Genomic DNA, 14224 nt, shown 5'->3' with positions numbered 1-14224 from the left:
TTTACAAAGTACATTCACATATAATACTCTTAATCAATCTTCACCATCTTGTAAGATTGCAGTATAATGCCATTTGAGAGATGAGAATACTGAGCCAAAAGTGACTTCCTGAAGTCACACGATAAAAGCAAACCAAAAAACAGAGTACTGCTAGGTCTCCAGTAGAAGATGTTCCCCTCTAAATTTCAAAGGTCGTGTTCTTTCCAGTACTCAATACTTCCATCCATCCCTCAGTTTTCTAAAGAACTGATGGGTGCTAAAAAAAAAAAAAAAAATTGTATATATAAGAAAATTGTAAATATGTGGTTGAAATATTTTAGAAAAATACCAGAGGCAGGGAAAGAAATTTAACAACAAATACAGAGTCCTTTCTGGGAAAGAGCCTGGGCCCAAAGCAAAACTCATCACTGGGACAAAGAATAGTATGCAGGAACAGCAATCCTAGCTGAGTCTTGGGGGGTTCCATCCCCACTCCAAACCACAAAATTAGGGCCTTCAACACAATTAAGCAATCTCCACCCAAATTCCACACCAATTACATGGGGGAGGGGCCCTTCTCTCCACCACCTCACCAAAAATACTTTATTAATGAGAGGGCAGCATAAAGCCACCAGTCTCCGTCTGCTCAGGGGCAATCCAGAGAGCAGGCTGGCACCAGCCCCAGCTAACGTCCGACCCTCCTCCAGCGAGAAACCACTAAGCTATGCCTCCCTTTAATTACTAGGTATCTGGCTCAGGGCTTGGATGGTTATTTAGAGAATCAGTGCCTGCTCCTAGTACAGATGTCTGCAAGGCTGGGCCTGCAGGCACTATCTGCTCAAAGCCAGCTGCCTGAAGCTGCATTCTCCTCTCTCTACTGTCTGGGGACCCATCCTGCCACCTCTGCACCTCAAAGCTCAGCATCATCATGTCGCTTGCACATACAGCTGCAGAGTACATGCTGTCAGATGCCCTGCTGCCCGATCGCAGGGGCCTCCGCCTCAAAGGACTGCGCCTGGAGCTCCCCTTGGACCGCATGATCAAGTTCGTAGCCGTGGGCTTCCCCTTGCTGTTGATGTCCCTGGCGTTTGCTCAGGAGTTCTCCTCCGGTAAGTGGCTTCCAAGACCTAGTGTATAGGAGAGACCCCGCTTTGTTTCACTCTTTACATGGGCTCCAAAGCAAGGCAGCCCCCACACTGTCTAGGTGTCTGGGCATTACCTAAAAGGCAGACTATGCATGAGTTTAGGGCACCAGCAAAACACAGGTACCAAAAATTTTAAGTTTCCAAATATTGCAATAAAAAAGATTGTTTAAATTTCAGTATTCATAAATTTTATGTCACTGCAATTAATTAAACTTTAATTTTGATTTTACACGAATGAGAAAGATTGGAGCCATATAGACCCTCTAAAGGTCTTGGTCATCCATGCTTTAGATAAGTCTCTTATCCTCTTAGAGCCTTCCTCCTGCTCCCCACCTTAAGTTACTGACTTAAGAATATATGTTAAGTGCCAGAGACTGGCACATCATAGGTGCTGAATAAACTCATTCCTTCCTCTCCACATACACAAATATTAACAAACACATGTAGGAAGTGTTCTAGGTGCTATGTTAACTCAGCAACTCTGCTACCTCTCTTAAAGAGAAGGTAGATTTCCCAATTTCTTTTCTGGCCGTATGATTTGCTCACACATTTCCCAAGAAAGTATGTCAACCTCTCAACTGCCTCTTCATTTACCCACAAGATGAGGAGTACCGGTTCTCATTTCTGCCTCTTTCTAGAGAATGATGGGAAAACCAAAAACCAGAGAATCTCGTTCCCAAATCTTCCTTTCCTTCTAGTATCACTGACCCATCTTTTTTCTTGATTTGGGCTCAGAAGTCCAGGCAATTAATCCTCTAAAATTTTAGAACCTAAAGGATGTCAGCTCTCTCAGAAAGGAGACATCACCATCAAACTGTGAGCCTTCTGGCGCCAAACTGCAAGGGTGCAGGATGTCCCCACCCACCACCTTCCCACACATACTCCCACTCCCCACCCACTGCTGCCTGCCTGTCTAGGAGTCCAGTGGGGGAGCTTGCAAAGAACTGGCAGACATCAAAGGCAAGTCAGTGCATGAGCAGGCCTGGGCCAAGAACTGGAGTGCTTTCCCGTCATGCCTGTCCTACAGTGACATGGCCTTGCCAAACCCAGAAACTGGGGCATAAGAGGAAAGTGGTTCCAGGTACAGAAATTGGCAGAGTTGTGGAGGGGATGCCTAGAAAGCTCTTAGCTGAATGTCCCCAGATTCCCATTCGTCACTCCAACTCAGGGCTGCCTCAAAGCTGTATTCCTGTTCCAGGATCTCCCATCAGCTGCTTTTCTCCCAGTAACTTCAGTATCCGGCAGGCTGCCTATGTGGACAGTTCCTGCTGGGACTCACTGATGCACCATGAACAGGATGAGCTTGGCCAGTACAAGCTGAAATCTCTTTGGCCTCACAAGGTAAGGTAGGCTGGGACTGTCAGGCCAGCTTAATGGCCGAATGGAGTGGGATGGAAGTGCATCATTATATTCCCTCTTGCCTCTTTGCCACCCATCCCCTTTCATATGGTCATTGACTTACAAGTTTTAGATATTCTTCGAATATTTTTGAGCTCTCACTTTTATCAGATTGTAAACTTTGTGCTGATAGATGATGTGTGTTGCCCAGCAGCCTTCAGGGTAAGGAGGTTCCTTGGGCCATTTCATGGGGGAAAATCTCAACTTATCAGTATCTGTAATCCTTTCTTTTGGGCTAGTCAATTTTCCCAAGATCCTTAATTTGTGTGGAGGGGGCAGCTGTTATCAAGCTTTGCTGCCAACCCTCTGGGAACTCAGATGTGGGTCTCAGCATTCGGTATTCATTCAACTTACCCACTGTTCTCAGCATGGTCCCCTGCCCTCAGTGGACCCAAGTGCAGAATTACACTGGTTTAACGTTTCCAAGGAGCAAACCACAGCTTTCTGCCGGGGAGGAACAGGGTAGTCGCGTGAGGGCACCATGTTACAGAAAGGATCTGCTGGACCGTTCCTTCGATATTCCTGTTTCCAGCCCCACCTGCAGCCCCACTTTCAGATATACCTGATATCTCTAATTCTTGAGTCTTCCTGGTTCTATGGCGCAAAACAGTTTGCTTGCCCCGCCTCAACTCCCCCTCCACTCACAGGCTGGTATAATCTATCATGCAACTGCTTTACAGTTTGCAACATTTTGCTGCTCTTGTCTCCTTTTCTGTTCTCTTCGTCCTTACAGGATTATGTTCTTTTGATCTCTTTATTGTCATTCCAGTGGGGTTTTATGAGGGAGCAGAAGTCATACATATGTCCAATTCACAATATTTAATCAGATGTCACTGATAACATTGTAATCATGACAATTTACAAGGCCTCAAAACACCACGGTTCTAGAACTCAGACAAAACCAGAGACTTAAGGCAAAAAGTTCACAGGTCTCTTACACACTGGAAGTGTGTAAGCAGGATCTGGAAAGGCAACAAGATCAAGATATTGAAGAGGGAATTTATATGTCAGAAAAGAGTCAAATCTTTAGGGGCGAAGAGTTTGTTTTTAAGAAATATCATTTTATAAACAGGTGCAAAAAGGTTCTAGGTTTCTCTCGTATACCTTTCACAACCTCTTTTTAGTTCAGAAGCGTGCGCTCTCTCTCACACATACCCACACACACATCTCTTTCTCCTCTACCTTGATACAACCAAATATGTGTCCTCCCTCTTTTTCTTCAAACTCTCCTCTAAAATACAAAGCACTCCTGGTTCAGAGAATCTGTAGCCAAGTAGCCAATAAGGGAATAAGTCCCAAAACCAGACTGCCAAGTTCCAAGTCCCCCTCACTCACCTGCTAGATGTGAAATCCTGCGTAGGTTAATATTTTCCTGCTTCAGTTTGATTGTAAGATAGAGATACTAATAGTACCTACCTGATGACACCCTTGTGAAGATCAAATGAAACAATGCATGTTAAATACCTAACACAAATGTAGCTTTAAAAACTGGGGGCAGAATAATACACCTTACTCCATTAGGTATAGTATGATGCAGAAACATAAGGAAAAGTCCCTTATCTCAGGTAGGCAGGGAAGGAAATGGGATTTGACCTCTTCTCTGGAGGGTCTGAGTAAAAGTCAGCAATGTTGGGCCCCAGGTTGGCTTTTGAAAGCTAACAGACTTTGGGTGTCTGGTGATGAGAGCCTGCAGCAGTCAAAGAAAGAAAAGTGAAACACTCTGAATAAAGACACTGTTCCCTGGAATGCCATGACCGCTGCTGGCCAGGATTTCTGGGGCTACCCAAGCTAACATGCATAGGGAATGGGGAACACTCCCGCTCTCTCTACACCCTGTCCCTTTCTCCTTCCCTCTCTTACCTCTTTCCTGCCTTTCTTCCTCACACTCTCCCTCTTTCTGCCTCTTGCCTCTCTCCTTCCTGGGTCCCTACATAGACCCCATATCAGAAATGGAGCTGGGGAGCATGAAGAGCCACCATTCGTCCTCTCCTGGGCCTCATTATATTCAGCCAGGTCAGTTGAGAGTCTTAGGTCCTGGACCTGAGGCAGCTCATCCCTCTTCTGAGGCATTAGCCCCTCACGCAGGGATCTCTCCGCAAGGCCCCAGCACCCTGGGCCTCCCTCCTCAGCTCACTCTCTCCCTACAGGCCCTTCCCTACTCCCTCCTGGCCCTGGCCGTGGTCATGTACCTGCCGGTTCTGCTGTGGCAGTACGCAGCTGTGCCGGCCCTCAGCTCAGATCTGCTGTTCATCATCAGTGAACTGGACAAATCCTATAATCGCTCCATCCGCCTGGTGCAGCACATGGTGAAGATCAAGCTCAAGAGCTCAGACCCCCATGTTTTTTGGGATGAGCTGGAGAAGTGAGTTGTCTCTTCTACTCCTTTCCGAAGAACTCCGTCAAGCATTAAGGTGACATCTGTGCTGAGTAATCTTTAAACTATCCTCTATACCAACCTTCTCACGAGTGTGAAGTGCTTAACACATTCTCTCGTTAAATTTCTATGATTTCTGTACAGAAGAGAAAGGACTCTACCTCTAGTTCACAGATGAACAGAGTCACAAAGGGATTAATCTCTCTACTTTCATATGCTACTCCCTTGCTCAGAAACTTTGAATATGTCTATAGAAAATATCCATGTTCTCCCAAATATTTTTCCAAGGCCTTCTATACAGTCACCAACTGCTTTTCAAACTTCTAACAAGTGACAGAAATTTCCCAGCCTACCTAGATAGTCTCCTTTTCTCCTGAACAAGTCATTCATCCATTTTAGCATTCATCCATCATTTTTGAGTCCTAGGTACTGTTCTGGGTGCCTTAGATATGTGTGTTTATGTGTAGGTTGGGGGGCGGGTGCCAAGATGGGGACGAAACAAAGCTACACCTACCTGTGTGGGGCTTATACTCTATCAAGAGAAAACAGACAACAGAAATCATAACACTTAAATAAATTACATGGTAGAAGATAAGTGGTATGAAGGGGAAAAAAATAAAGCAGGACAAGGGTGGGGAGGGCCAGGAAAGCTGAAAGGCTGTAGAGTGGTGCAGTTTTAAATAGGGTGGCCAGGGTGGGCCCCACCAGGAGGACAGTGGAGCTAAGATATGAAACCATATTTTGGTTTCAATCTCGTGTTTATGTACATACTCTATCTTTCTGAACCCTATCTACCTTTTAAAGGCCAACTCTAAGACAATGTTCTCCATAAAAGGTTCTGAACACTCTAGTCCACAGTTATCCTCTCCTAACTTATAACTACTATGGTTTGTAGCCTTCATTTTAACAACAAATCAAGCCCAATATTAATGTTTGCATCTTATCTGCCTCTTCCCCACAAGCCAGACTTTTTCTTAAGAGACAGGCTTCCATGTACCTGAACACTACAGCTCTCAACAAATACTTGTTAGCACATTTATTTTTATAAAAATGAATTTGCCTAAAAACCACAGAGTATACAGCTGAGAACCAGAATGGGCTTATTTAGACTCCCAGTCCACTGTTAACTTAATAAGCCTTACTGCTTCCTAAGGATCCTACTTCAGCTTACAGGTTTCATCTGCCATGCTGGGCAGAAATCCAGTATGACCATTTATTATTCACTGACCATTCACTAGGTTTACTGCATTGCACTCATTGCTTGGAGAATTTAGATATACTGACACATCTTTTGGGGAAAGGGTGGTTGTGCTCAGAGAAGGGAGATTTTCATGAGTTGAAAATGACATGCTGGATACACAGATTCTGTTATTTTCCACATGGCTCTTTCAGGATATGGCTCTACACGGTCCCTCCTAACTCTGCTTTTCTTCCCCTGCCCAGGGCTCGGAAAGAACGATACTTTGAATTTCCCTTGCTGGAGCGGTACCTGGCATGTAAGCAGCGCTCACATTCACTAGTGGCCACCTACCTCTTGCGGAACTCTCTCTTGCTCCTCTTCACCTCAGCCACCTACCTGTACCTTGGCCACTTCCACCTAGATATCTTCTTCCAAAAAGAATTCAGCTGTTCTGTCAAGACAGGGCTGCTAAGCGATGAGACCTACATCCCTGATTTCATCACGTGCAGGCTGACCTCCCTGTCTGTTTTCCAGGTTGTCAGTCTCTCCAGTGTAGCAATATACACCTTACTGGTTCCAGTGATAATCTACAACCTCACACGGCTATGTCGGTGGGACAAACGACTCCTGTCCATCTATGAGATGCTCCCAGCATTTGACCTCCTCAGCAGAAAGATGCTGGGGTGCCCCATCAATGACCTCAATGTGATCCTTCTTTTCCTCCGAGCCAACATCTCTGAGCTGATCTCTTTTAGCTGGTTAAGTGTCTTATGTGTGTTGAAGGACACCACCACCCAGAAGCACAACATTGACACGGTGGTCGATTTCATGACTTTACTGGCTGGTTTAGAACCCTCAAAACCTAAACACCTCATTCACCGGGTGTGTGATGAAAACCCATAGTTAAGACATCATGGAGCAAGAAATTTTCTAGAAGTAAAAATCTCTTGCCTTCCTTATGAGCCTCACATGTTTATACAAAAATGTCCATTTCAGAATTGCTAAACTTGGATTCAGCTGAATCATACATCCTGTATCGTGTTTCTAAGGTTAAAAGATATAATCAACACATGGAAACCAATCTGAAAGTTAGATCTGAAGAGTCAAAGAACTAAAAAATTAGGTCTAGAAAATAATATGAAGATAGAAGAAAAATCTACAACTAAAATAAAGTCTAGAAGAAAGAAGGTTTCTAAATAAAGAAAGTTCTAAAGGCTATTTATGGAGGCAGGTTATTCTCACTGTTCACACCATGGCCATAGGACACACACTCAGGTTACCCTGAAGAGCAAGTGAACTTATCTGGTAAGAGAATAAAGATATGAAATCCCTGGAAACCCTTCGGTGAGGCCTGACGTCTTACAGATTTGCCCAGCTTGCTTTGTGGAAGTCATCAACCTTGCTCAGGCCCTCTGTGGCCTGCAAAGTGGGCAGGAGATAATGAAAGCAGAAACTTGTATCTGCTCTTTGGGCTTAAGGACAGTATAGAACAAGGCCAAGCCAGCCATCTGCTATGGAACCATGAGGTGTGCTGATACACCTTTCCTTTTCATCATCTAATCAGGGACTCCCTCAACCGAGGGCTGGGATTATGAGCTGTGGACTCCTTCACAACTCTTAATGGACCCAGGTGTGCTTTTAATACACTAAGGGAGGCTGTAACTCCACTTGCAGTCAATCACTGGAGAGCAACCACTTAAATACTGTTGAGCCCCTTCTCTCCTCTGACTCATTGCCCCACCTTAGCTGCTAACTCCCATTCCTCTGTCTGTGTTTAAGGGAACCCTGATCTGACTCCAAAGGCCACACTCAGCCCACAATACCATGCTGTCTGTCAATATTTCTTTTTAGTGGTACACATTATTACACTCTTTTTCATGTAGATAAGTAGAAAAATTACGTTGCTCCTAACAAATTTAGATAAGCTTACCTAAAATGAGCAAAGGGGCAGACACACAGGCATTCATCAATGGCTTCCTATTGTCACTGGGTAAAAGTCTAACTCTTCAGTTGGTACACAAGACCCTCTGCTATCCAAATACTGCCTACTACTTCAGTCCTCTCGCCTCTCTCCACATACATTTTTCACTCTAATCAACTACTTGCTACGCTTCTCATGATACTAAGCCTTTGAAGATGCTGGCCCCACTGCCCAAGATGGCCTCCTGTTCTTCACAGGACTGACTACCTCTCCTTCAGAGTCAGCCCAAGCACATTTCCTTCAAGAAGCCTTCCCTCTCTCTAACTGGGTTCTGCCATATCATCCAACACCTTCGAGAAGCTTCCCCCTTCCCTAACTGGGTGCTGCCATATCATCCAACACCTACCTCTGAGATAAAACTTATTACACTGTGTTAATACTGCCCCTTTATTTGCTTGGCTTTCCCTCTTAAAAAAGTTTCCTAAACATTCTGCCATAATAAGCACTAAATAAATATTCTTCTGAATAAATAACTGAATGAATGAGTTGCTTGGTAATACTACATTGTGTGGAGCACACAGACTCAGCCTCTAAATAATCCTGTATGAAAGAACCTTTGTGCACATAGATGCACTTTGCAGCAATTGATGACCAAAAGGTCAAACAACGTGAAAAGAATTATGTAAGATTATTATGCCTTAATTGAAATATTAAGCAGCCATTTAAGACTGTTTATAAAGAAGCCAAAATAACATTGCAAAATACCTATAGTGAACCAAAAGGAAACATCACATTCAGTATGATCTAACCTATTAAAGATGCATGAAAATACACATACCAACATGTTAAAAATGGTTCAATCCATGTAGCAGCATTACAGATTTTTTAAATCTTTGTACTATATTTTCTAAATTTCTAACATTTGCATGAAATGTTTTATATATTGTAAGGAAATGTTTCTACTGAAGAACAGAAAATAAACATTTAATGCAAATTCCACTGAAATCCACTGGCCAGGGCAGCTTGCAAACTAAGGCAAATGATAGCACTATTCCTCCCATTATGTGTATGTATATAAAGAGGTAAAATGAAAATAAAATCAGATCACAAAGAGTGAAAAGACAAAATACAGCTGTACAGCAAATAAACTGGGATATTAACAAATAGGGGTTAAAAAAAAAAAAACTATCACTCAAAACTATCTATTTTCAGGTTCCAGGGTAAGTGCCACTCTTTAGTATCAAAGGTATGAATGTGGACATTTTGTAGGCTGATAATATTTCTGGAAGTTTCCAAAAATGAATCTATATGGCTGCCTTGAGTATGTTTGTGGAAGCACATGGCACCATGAAGAGGTGCTCTGTTAAAACCCGACCAGGTCCAACAAGGGCAGCTTACAACATAGATGGACATAAAAGGACTTTCATAAGCCTTCTCTCTGCGTTAAAACCATAATGTCAAGACCTTGTCACTACTTTTACAATGTTCTGAAATAAAATACTGGGTCATCGATTCTAAACCTTTTTTGAACTCTGTATTCCTTATATTGGCATTAGATTTTTCTCCATCAATTTAATGAACGATATTAACTATGTACATATTTTAATTTCCATATACATCTCTAGAAGCCTAAAATTTTCATATATAACAGTAATCGTATTTTATATCAGTAGCGAACTCTTATTTGCTTCCATTATTCTACAGTATACTGTTTTCAGAGGAAAAAAAACCTGTGAACCAGAGACTCACTCAGCTAGTTAGTGGCATTGCTGGAAGGAGAATGAATATAAGACTCTGCCTTCCAGACTAGTGCATTTATCAATATTGCATCCTAAAGAAATATCTATCCTTATCTCATTTTAGATAGACCTTGCTTGTGAAGATAGAGCTACACATATGCATAGATACAGAAGCATATTTTTGGTGTCATCAGGCAAACAATGACTGAGTGACTGCTTTGTGCTAGCGTGTTATTAAAGCTGCTTGTTAAATCTTCCATCTTCTCTACTATAGTATAACCTGAGAGAGCGAGGCTTTTTTTCCACCTAAACAGCACTGCAGTCCCGGCTCCTAGTAAAATCACAGCTTAATGGAAACATTTATGCCAGCTACATAAGGGAGGGAAGCCAAGAAAGCGGCAGCACCAGCACTTGAGCGTTCGAGCGGGTCCTAGTTCGGGAAGGCCAGGAGTGTGAAAAGCTGCAGTTGACCGCAGTGGGCTGCGGGAGCGTGTGTAAGGCTCGCACTGGAAAGGTTTTTGCCGGTCCCTGCCTGAGCTCAGCAAGTACATTCCTTAGCTAACCACGCGCAAACGAATCCCAGCCGGTCACACGGGTCGCTCCCGGCCGTCAGCCTGCCCTATGCCCCCTCCTCTTGGCTGAACACTCGCAAGGCCGAGACTACCACACGCTCACGACCTGGAAGTTACGCGTCTGCGTCATGACGTAACTTCCGGGAAGGGTCACTTCCGAGGCAGACGCGGAAGTGTGGGGAGGCACGGGGAGCCGGCTCGGGACGGAGTTTCTGGCTCAGCCGCGTGCTTTGGGAACGTTCTGGAGAAGTCGGTTCCTCAAGGTCCGCTTCGCCCAGCGCAGACCCGACGAGTCCAGCGCCCTGCCGCCCCTCGCCCCGGTGTCGATGCCGGCCGCGCCTGGGAGGCCCCGCAGCGGGGCCGGGCCATGAGCCTTCCCGGCGGCCTGCCCCCATCGCTGCGAGCCCCGGCGCAGTCCGGCAAGGTCAGGATGAAAAAGCTCCCGAAGAGGAGCCAGAACGAGAAGTACCGACTCAAGTACCTGCGGCTGCGCAAAGCCGCCAAAGCCACGGTGTTTGTGAGTCTGACGCCGCTCGGCACTTCGCCTCGACACTCTCCGAATTCGCGAAATCTTTCCCCAGACCGTCCCCCTTCCCAGAGTGGCACGACTAATACAGTGTTAGCTTTTGCAGCATACATCACTTCCCGGTAGCCTTGTGTCCTTGGACGGATTACGTGATTTCCGTAATCCTGTTTCTTCATCTGTCATTAAGAGCTAATAACAAGCTTGCGAAGTTGTGAAGATTCAATGAGGGAAGTGCTTGGTACCTAGATTTGCCAATAAGTTTTAGCCATTGTTATTATCGCAGAACTCTTGGAAATGCATTTGATTCTCAAGAGAAACCTGAGAATGAGTCGTTTTTAAAATAACACTGAAGCCCAGAGAGATGATTAGCCTAAGGGCACTGTGTCAGAACCCTGACTCCAACTTAGACACCCTAAATCTAGTTTCATTACTTCCACTACACAGCCTATATCCCGAGCACCCTGTGTACCCATAACTGACCCCTTCTCTAAATAGACACATGAAGTTTTCAATAATTTACTCCCTTCTAAGCTCATTTGAGTCTCCCAAGTGTTACTGCGTTCATTTATTGAAGCAGCACTGGGTTTATTGGATGAATGAACTGGTTTGCCGGCCACACTTTGTGCAACGATGTTCTGGCTCGCTCAAACTTGCCTCAGTGCTTGGAAATAAGGAGTGGAGTCCTCAGAGGTCCTTCCATGTCTGAATTGCCACCTTACCTCTTCTTTCTACAGAAAACTTGAACATCTCTTAGCTTCTTTGGAAGCATAAGGAAAGGTTTGGAAGTTACAACAGTCATTCCAAAAAAACATTTATTTAGCACTTGCTGTGTACACTGGAGAGAAATAAGAAAAGTAGAATTAAGAGGATTTGATATCTAATTGACTGTTACTTTTCTTTTATTCTCTACATGTCAGGAGTATACAAAGCTTGAAGCCTGTGTTATTAGGGAGACTTTGGTTTCATTGAATATATGATGGTTTTGTAGAAAAGGGATATTGTTTTGTACATTCAGGTCCTACCTATGGAACATCCAGATTGGAGTATTCCCTTCAGGACCGATGCTTGGCAAACAGATTGAGTCATCAGTAAAGAAAGACAATACTTGAATACACATAAGTAGATTAAGAATTTTATATACTGAAGTTGGCCTGGTTCCATTCAGTTTTTCTCTTTAAGGTTCATCTTGTATGAGATGCTTTGAGTCAGATTGGTTTTGTAAGCTCCCCAAAAGTCAAGGTACTTGGGAATGGATATTCCTCATATTTATAAGGATTGAACTTAAGCATCTATGCATTTAAGCAGTATGCCTTTTTCTCTGCCAAAGGCTACCCTAATTAGGGTAACTGTACATCCTGGTTTGCCTAGAACAGCCCTAGTTTGCCATATTGTTCTGGCATAATCATTAATAGTGTGCCCTTTTTACTCAAAAGACCCCAGCTTTGACCAATTCTGTAATTACCCTACCCATAGTAGAACCCGACTTTACCTATATCTAGCTTCTTTTATAGTTTGCAAAAAAGACGTCTTTGGTTTGAAATATAACCCCTCTTCTCAGCACTTCGATCTTTTATTCATTTTATGTGATTACAATTTTTTCTTAAAGGAAAATGCTGCTATTTGTGATGAAATTGCTCGTCTTGAGGAAAAATTTCTTAAAGCAAAAGAAGAAAGACGGTGAGCTGACTTTGTTTTCTGTTCAGAACCACATTTTTGGTGATTGATGTGGCGGTATTGCTCTTGGTATTTTTCTCCGGTGGGATTTTTGTGCATTTTGCACACAATAATCAAGTACAGAGAAACTCACAACCTGTGGTTTTGGTTCCTGTTTACCCAGGTCATTTTGGACCACAGTGATGAGACAGCTCCTCTATTCATCTTTCTGACAAAGCCCTCTTGCCACAACTAATAAGTAATCTAATTATAACTCCCCAGTTATAAAAGCCAAAAGATAAAAGAAACTGTCTCTCATTCTACAGATGTTTATTATGTACCACTCTGTGCAAAGCACAGTGGGTGTACTTATGTATGTAGTTCATGGTATATGCCTTTCAGAAGCCTACCACCTTCCAACATCAAGGTAGAGAAACCCTCCAAATGCAAAAAGATACACTACACTTCTTTATCCTTTGCTTCTTGAGTTTATCCTCTGGAGCTTCATTATTCCCAGGCTCCAGTAAAAATATTTTTATGAGTGTAATGATTTTTGTTTATAGTTCTGGCTTTTCCCGGCACTTCAGTAAAATACTGACTTGAGATAAAACAGAAGTTCATAGTTCTGCTTCCTTTCGTTCGTTAGGTACTTGCTAAAGAAGCTCCTCCAGCTTCAGGCTCTAACTGAAGGGGAAGTACAGGCTGCAGCTCCTTCCCACAGCTCCAGTTTGCCCCTGACTTATGGTGTGCCCAGCTCTGTGGGAACGCTACAGGGAGCTGTGCCCATTTCTGGGCCTAGCACTGGGGCTGAGGAACCATTTGGGAAGAAATCCAAGAAAGAGAAAAAAGAAAAAGGCAAAGAGAACAACAAACTGGAAGGTACCTTGGTGTTATCCCAGTGGCTCAGTGACTAATGACAAAGACCTGGTACTAACTAGCAGACACACACGACCACAAATATACTTAAACTCTCATCTGGTCCTTAGGCAGCCATAATAGCCATTGAAAAACAAGTGTGTTGGAGCTACCTTGGATGGAGGAATTCCAGTTAGACCTGGTTAAATGTGAAGGCCTCCCCCTTCTTCCCTAGTCTCAATGCTGGGTTACCTTCAGTTCAGTCTTTCCTAGAGGTAGGAAAATGAGATAGGTGGCCTTTTGAGTACACTGCTGGCTTGGGAAATTTCTGATCTTAAAAGTGAAGTAAGAGGCCTTAAAAAGTATAAGGCTTTTAGATCCCAAGCAATAATATTAAAATTGGTCACTACCAGGTGGGTGGGTTAGAAAGATACTCAGGGCTTTGGGGAAAAGTCCCATGTGCCCATTCAGTGAGCATGTAGAACTGGGATTGGCTTATTGCTCTTAGCATTCACGTGTAAAATTTTCCCTTCCCCTCAGCACTGGGAGGGGCCTAAAGTGGGTGACCCCAGATTTGCGTTTCAGTTCTGAAGAAAACATCCAAGAAAAAGAAAATGGAGGGAGGTGCTCGCAAGCTGGTTCAGCCCATTGCTCTGGATCCCTCAGGACGGCCTGTGTTCCCCATCGGACTGGGGGGTCTAACAGTATATAGCCTGGGGGAGGTGAGTGAGACCAGCGATATATAGAGAGGAGAATCAGAACTATGGGAATGGGGTTGAGCCTTCCCTCCTAGTTCCCATAAGCAGCAGCCCTTTGCTGATCCAGACCAACCCCAGAAAATCTCCAGTCCCTAGGAAACAGGTTGGTTTTATGCCTACACTC

At 43.9% G+C, this 14224-nt stretch overlaps 2 protein-coding genes across 2 annotated transcripts in view; both read left to right on the top strand.

The window, feature by feature from the left end:
- Positions 1-907: 907 nt before the first annotated feature.
- Positions 908-6979, top strand: PANX3 (pannexin 3). The gene is made up of 4 exons (XM_006915222.1): positions 908-1088; positions 2323-2465; positions 4670-4884; positions 6340-6979. Exons 1-4 carry the CDS (start codon positions 908-910, stop codon positions 6977-6979), a joined length of 1179 nt encoding a protein of 392 aa, XP_006915284.1.
- Positions 6980-10454: 3475 nt separating this feature from the next.
- TBRG1 (transforming growth factor beta regulator 1) overlaps positions 10455-14224 on the top strand; it is an 8692-nt gene continuing 4922 nt past the window's right edge. The window contains exons 1-4 of the mRNA XM_006915221.3: positions 10455-10825; positions 12441-12511; positions 13134-13366; positions 13928-14064. Coding sequence (XP_006915283.1) covers positions 10676-10825; positions 12441-12511; positions 13134-13366; positions 13928-14064 — 591 coding nt within the window. The 5' untranslated portion in view covers positions 10455-10675. The remainder of the gene's footprint in view (positions 10826-12440; positions 12512-13133; positions 13367-13927; positions 14065-14224) is intronic.

Source organism: Pteropus alecto, unplaced genomic scaffold (assembly GCF_000325575.1).
Source record: "Pteropus alecto unplaced genomic scaffold, ASM32557v1 scaffold135, whole genome shotgun sequence".
In the NCBI taxonomy this organism is placed as follows: domain Eukaryota; kingdom Metazoa; phylum Chordata; class Mammalia; order Chiroptera; family Pteropodidae; genus Pteropus; species Pteropus alecto.
This window is presented reverse-complemented; position numbering and strand designations above follow the sequence as displayed.

Bases quoted from the DNA above. Each gene is read 5' to 3' on its own strand.
- PANX3 (XM_006915222.1), top strand. From the start codon at position 908: ATGTCGCTTGCACATACAGCTGCAGAGTACATGCTGTCAGATGCCCTG. The intron at 2,466-4,669 runs GTAAGGTAGGCT...CTCTCCCTACAG, and splicing joins AATCTCTTTGGCCTCACAAG to GCCCTTCCCTACTCCCTCCT. The intron at 4,885-6,339 runs GTGAGTTGTCTC...TCCCCTGCCCAG, and splicing joins TTTTGGGATGAGCTGGAGAA to GGCTCGGAAAGAACGATACT.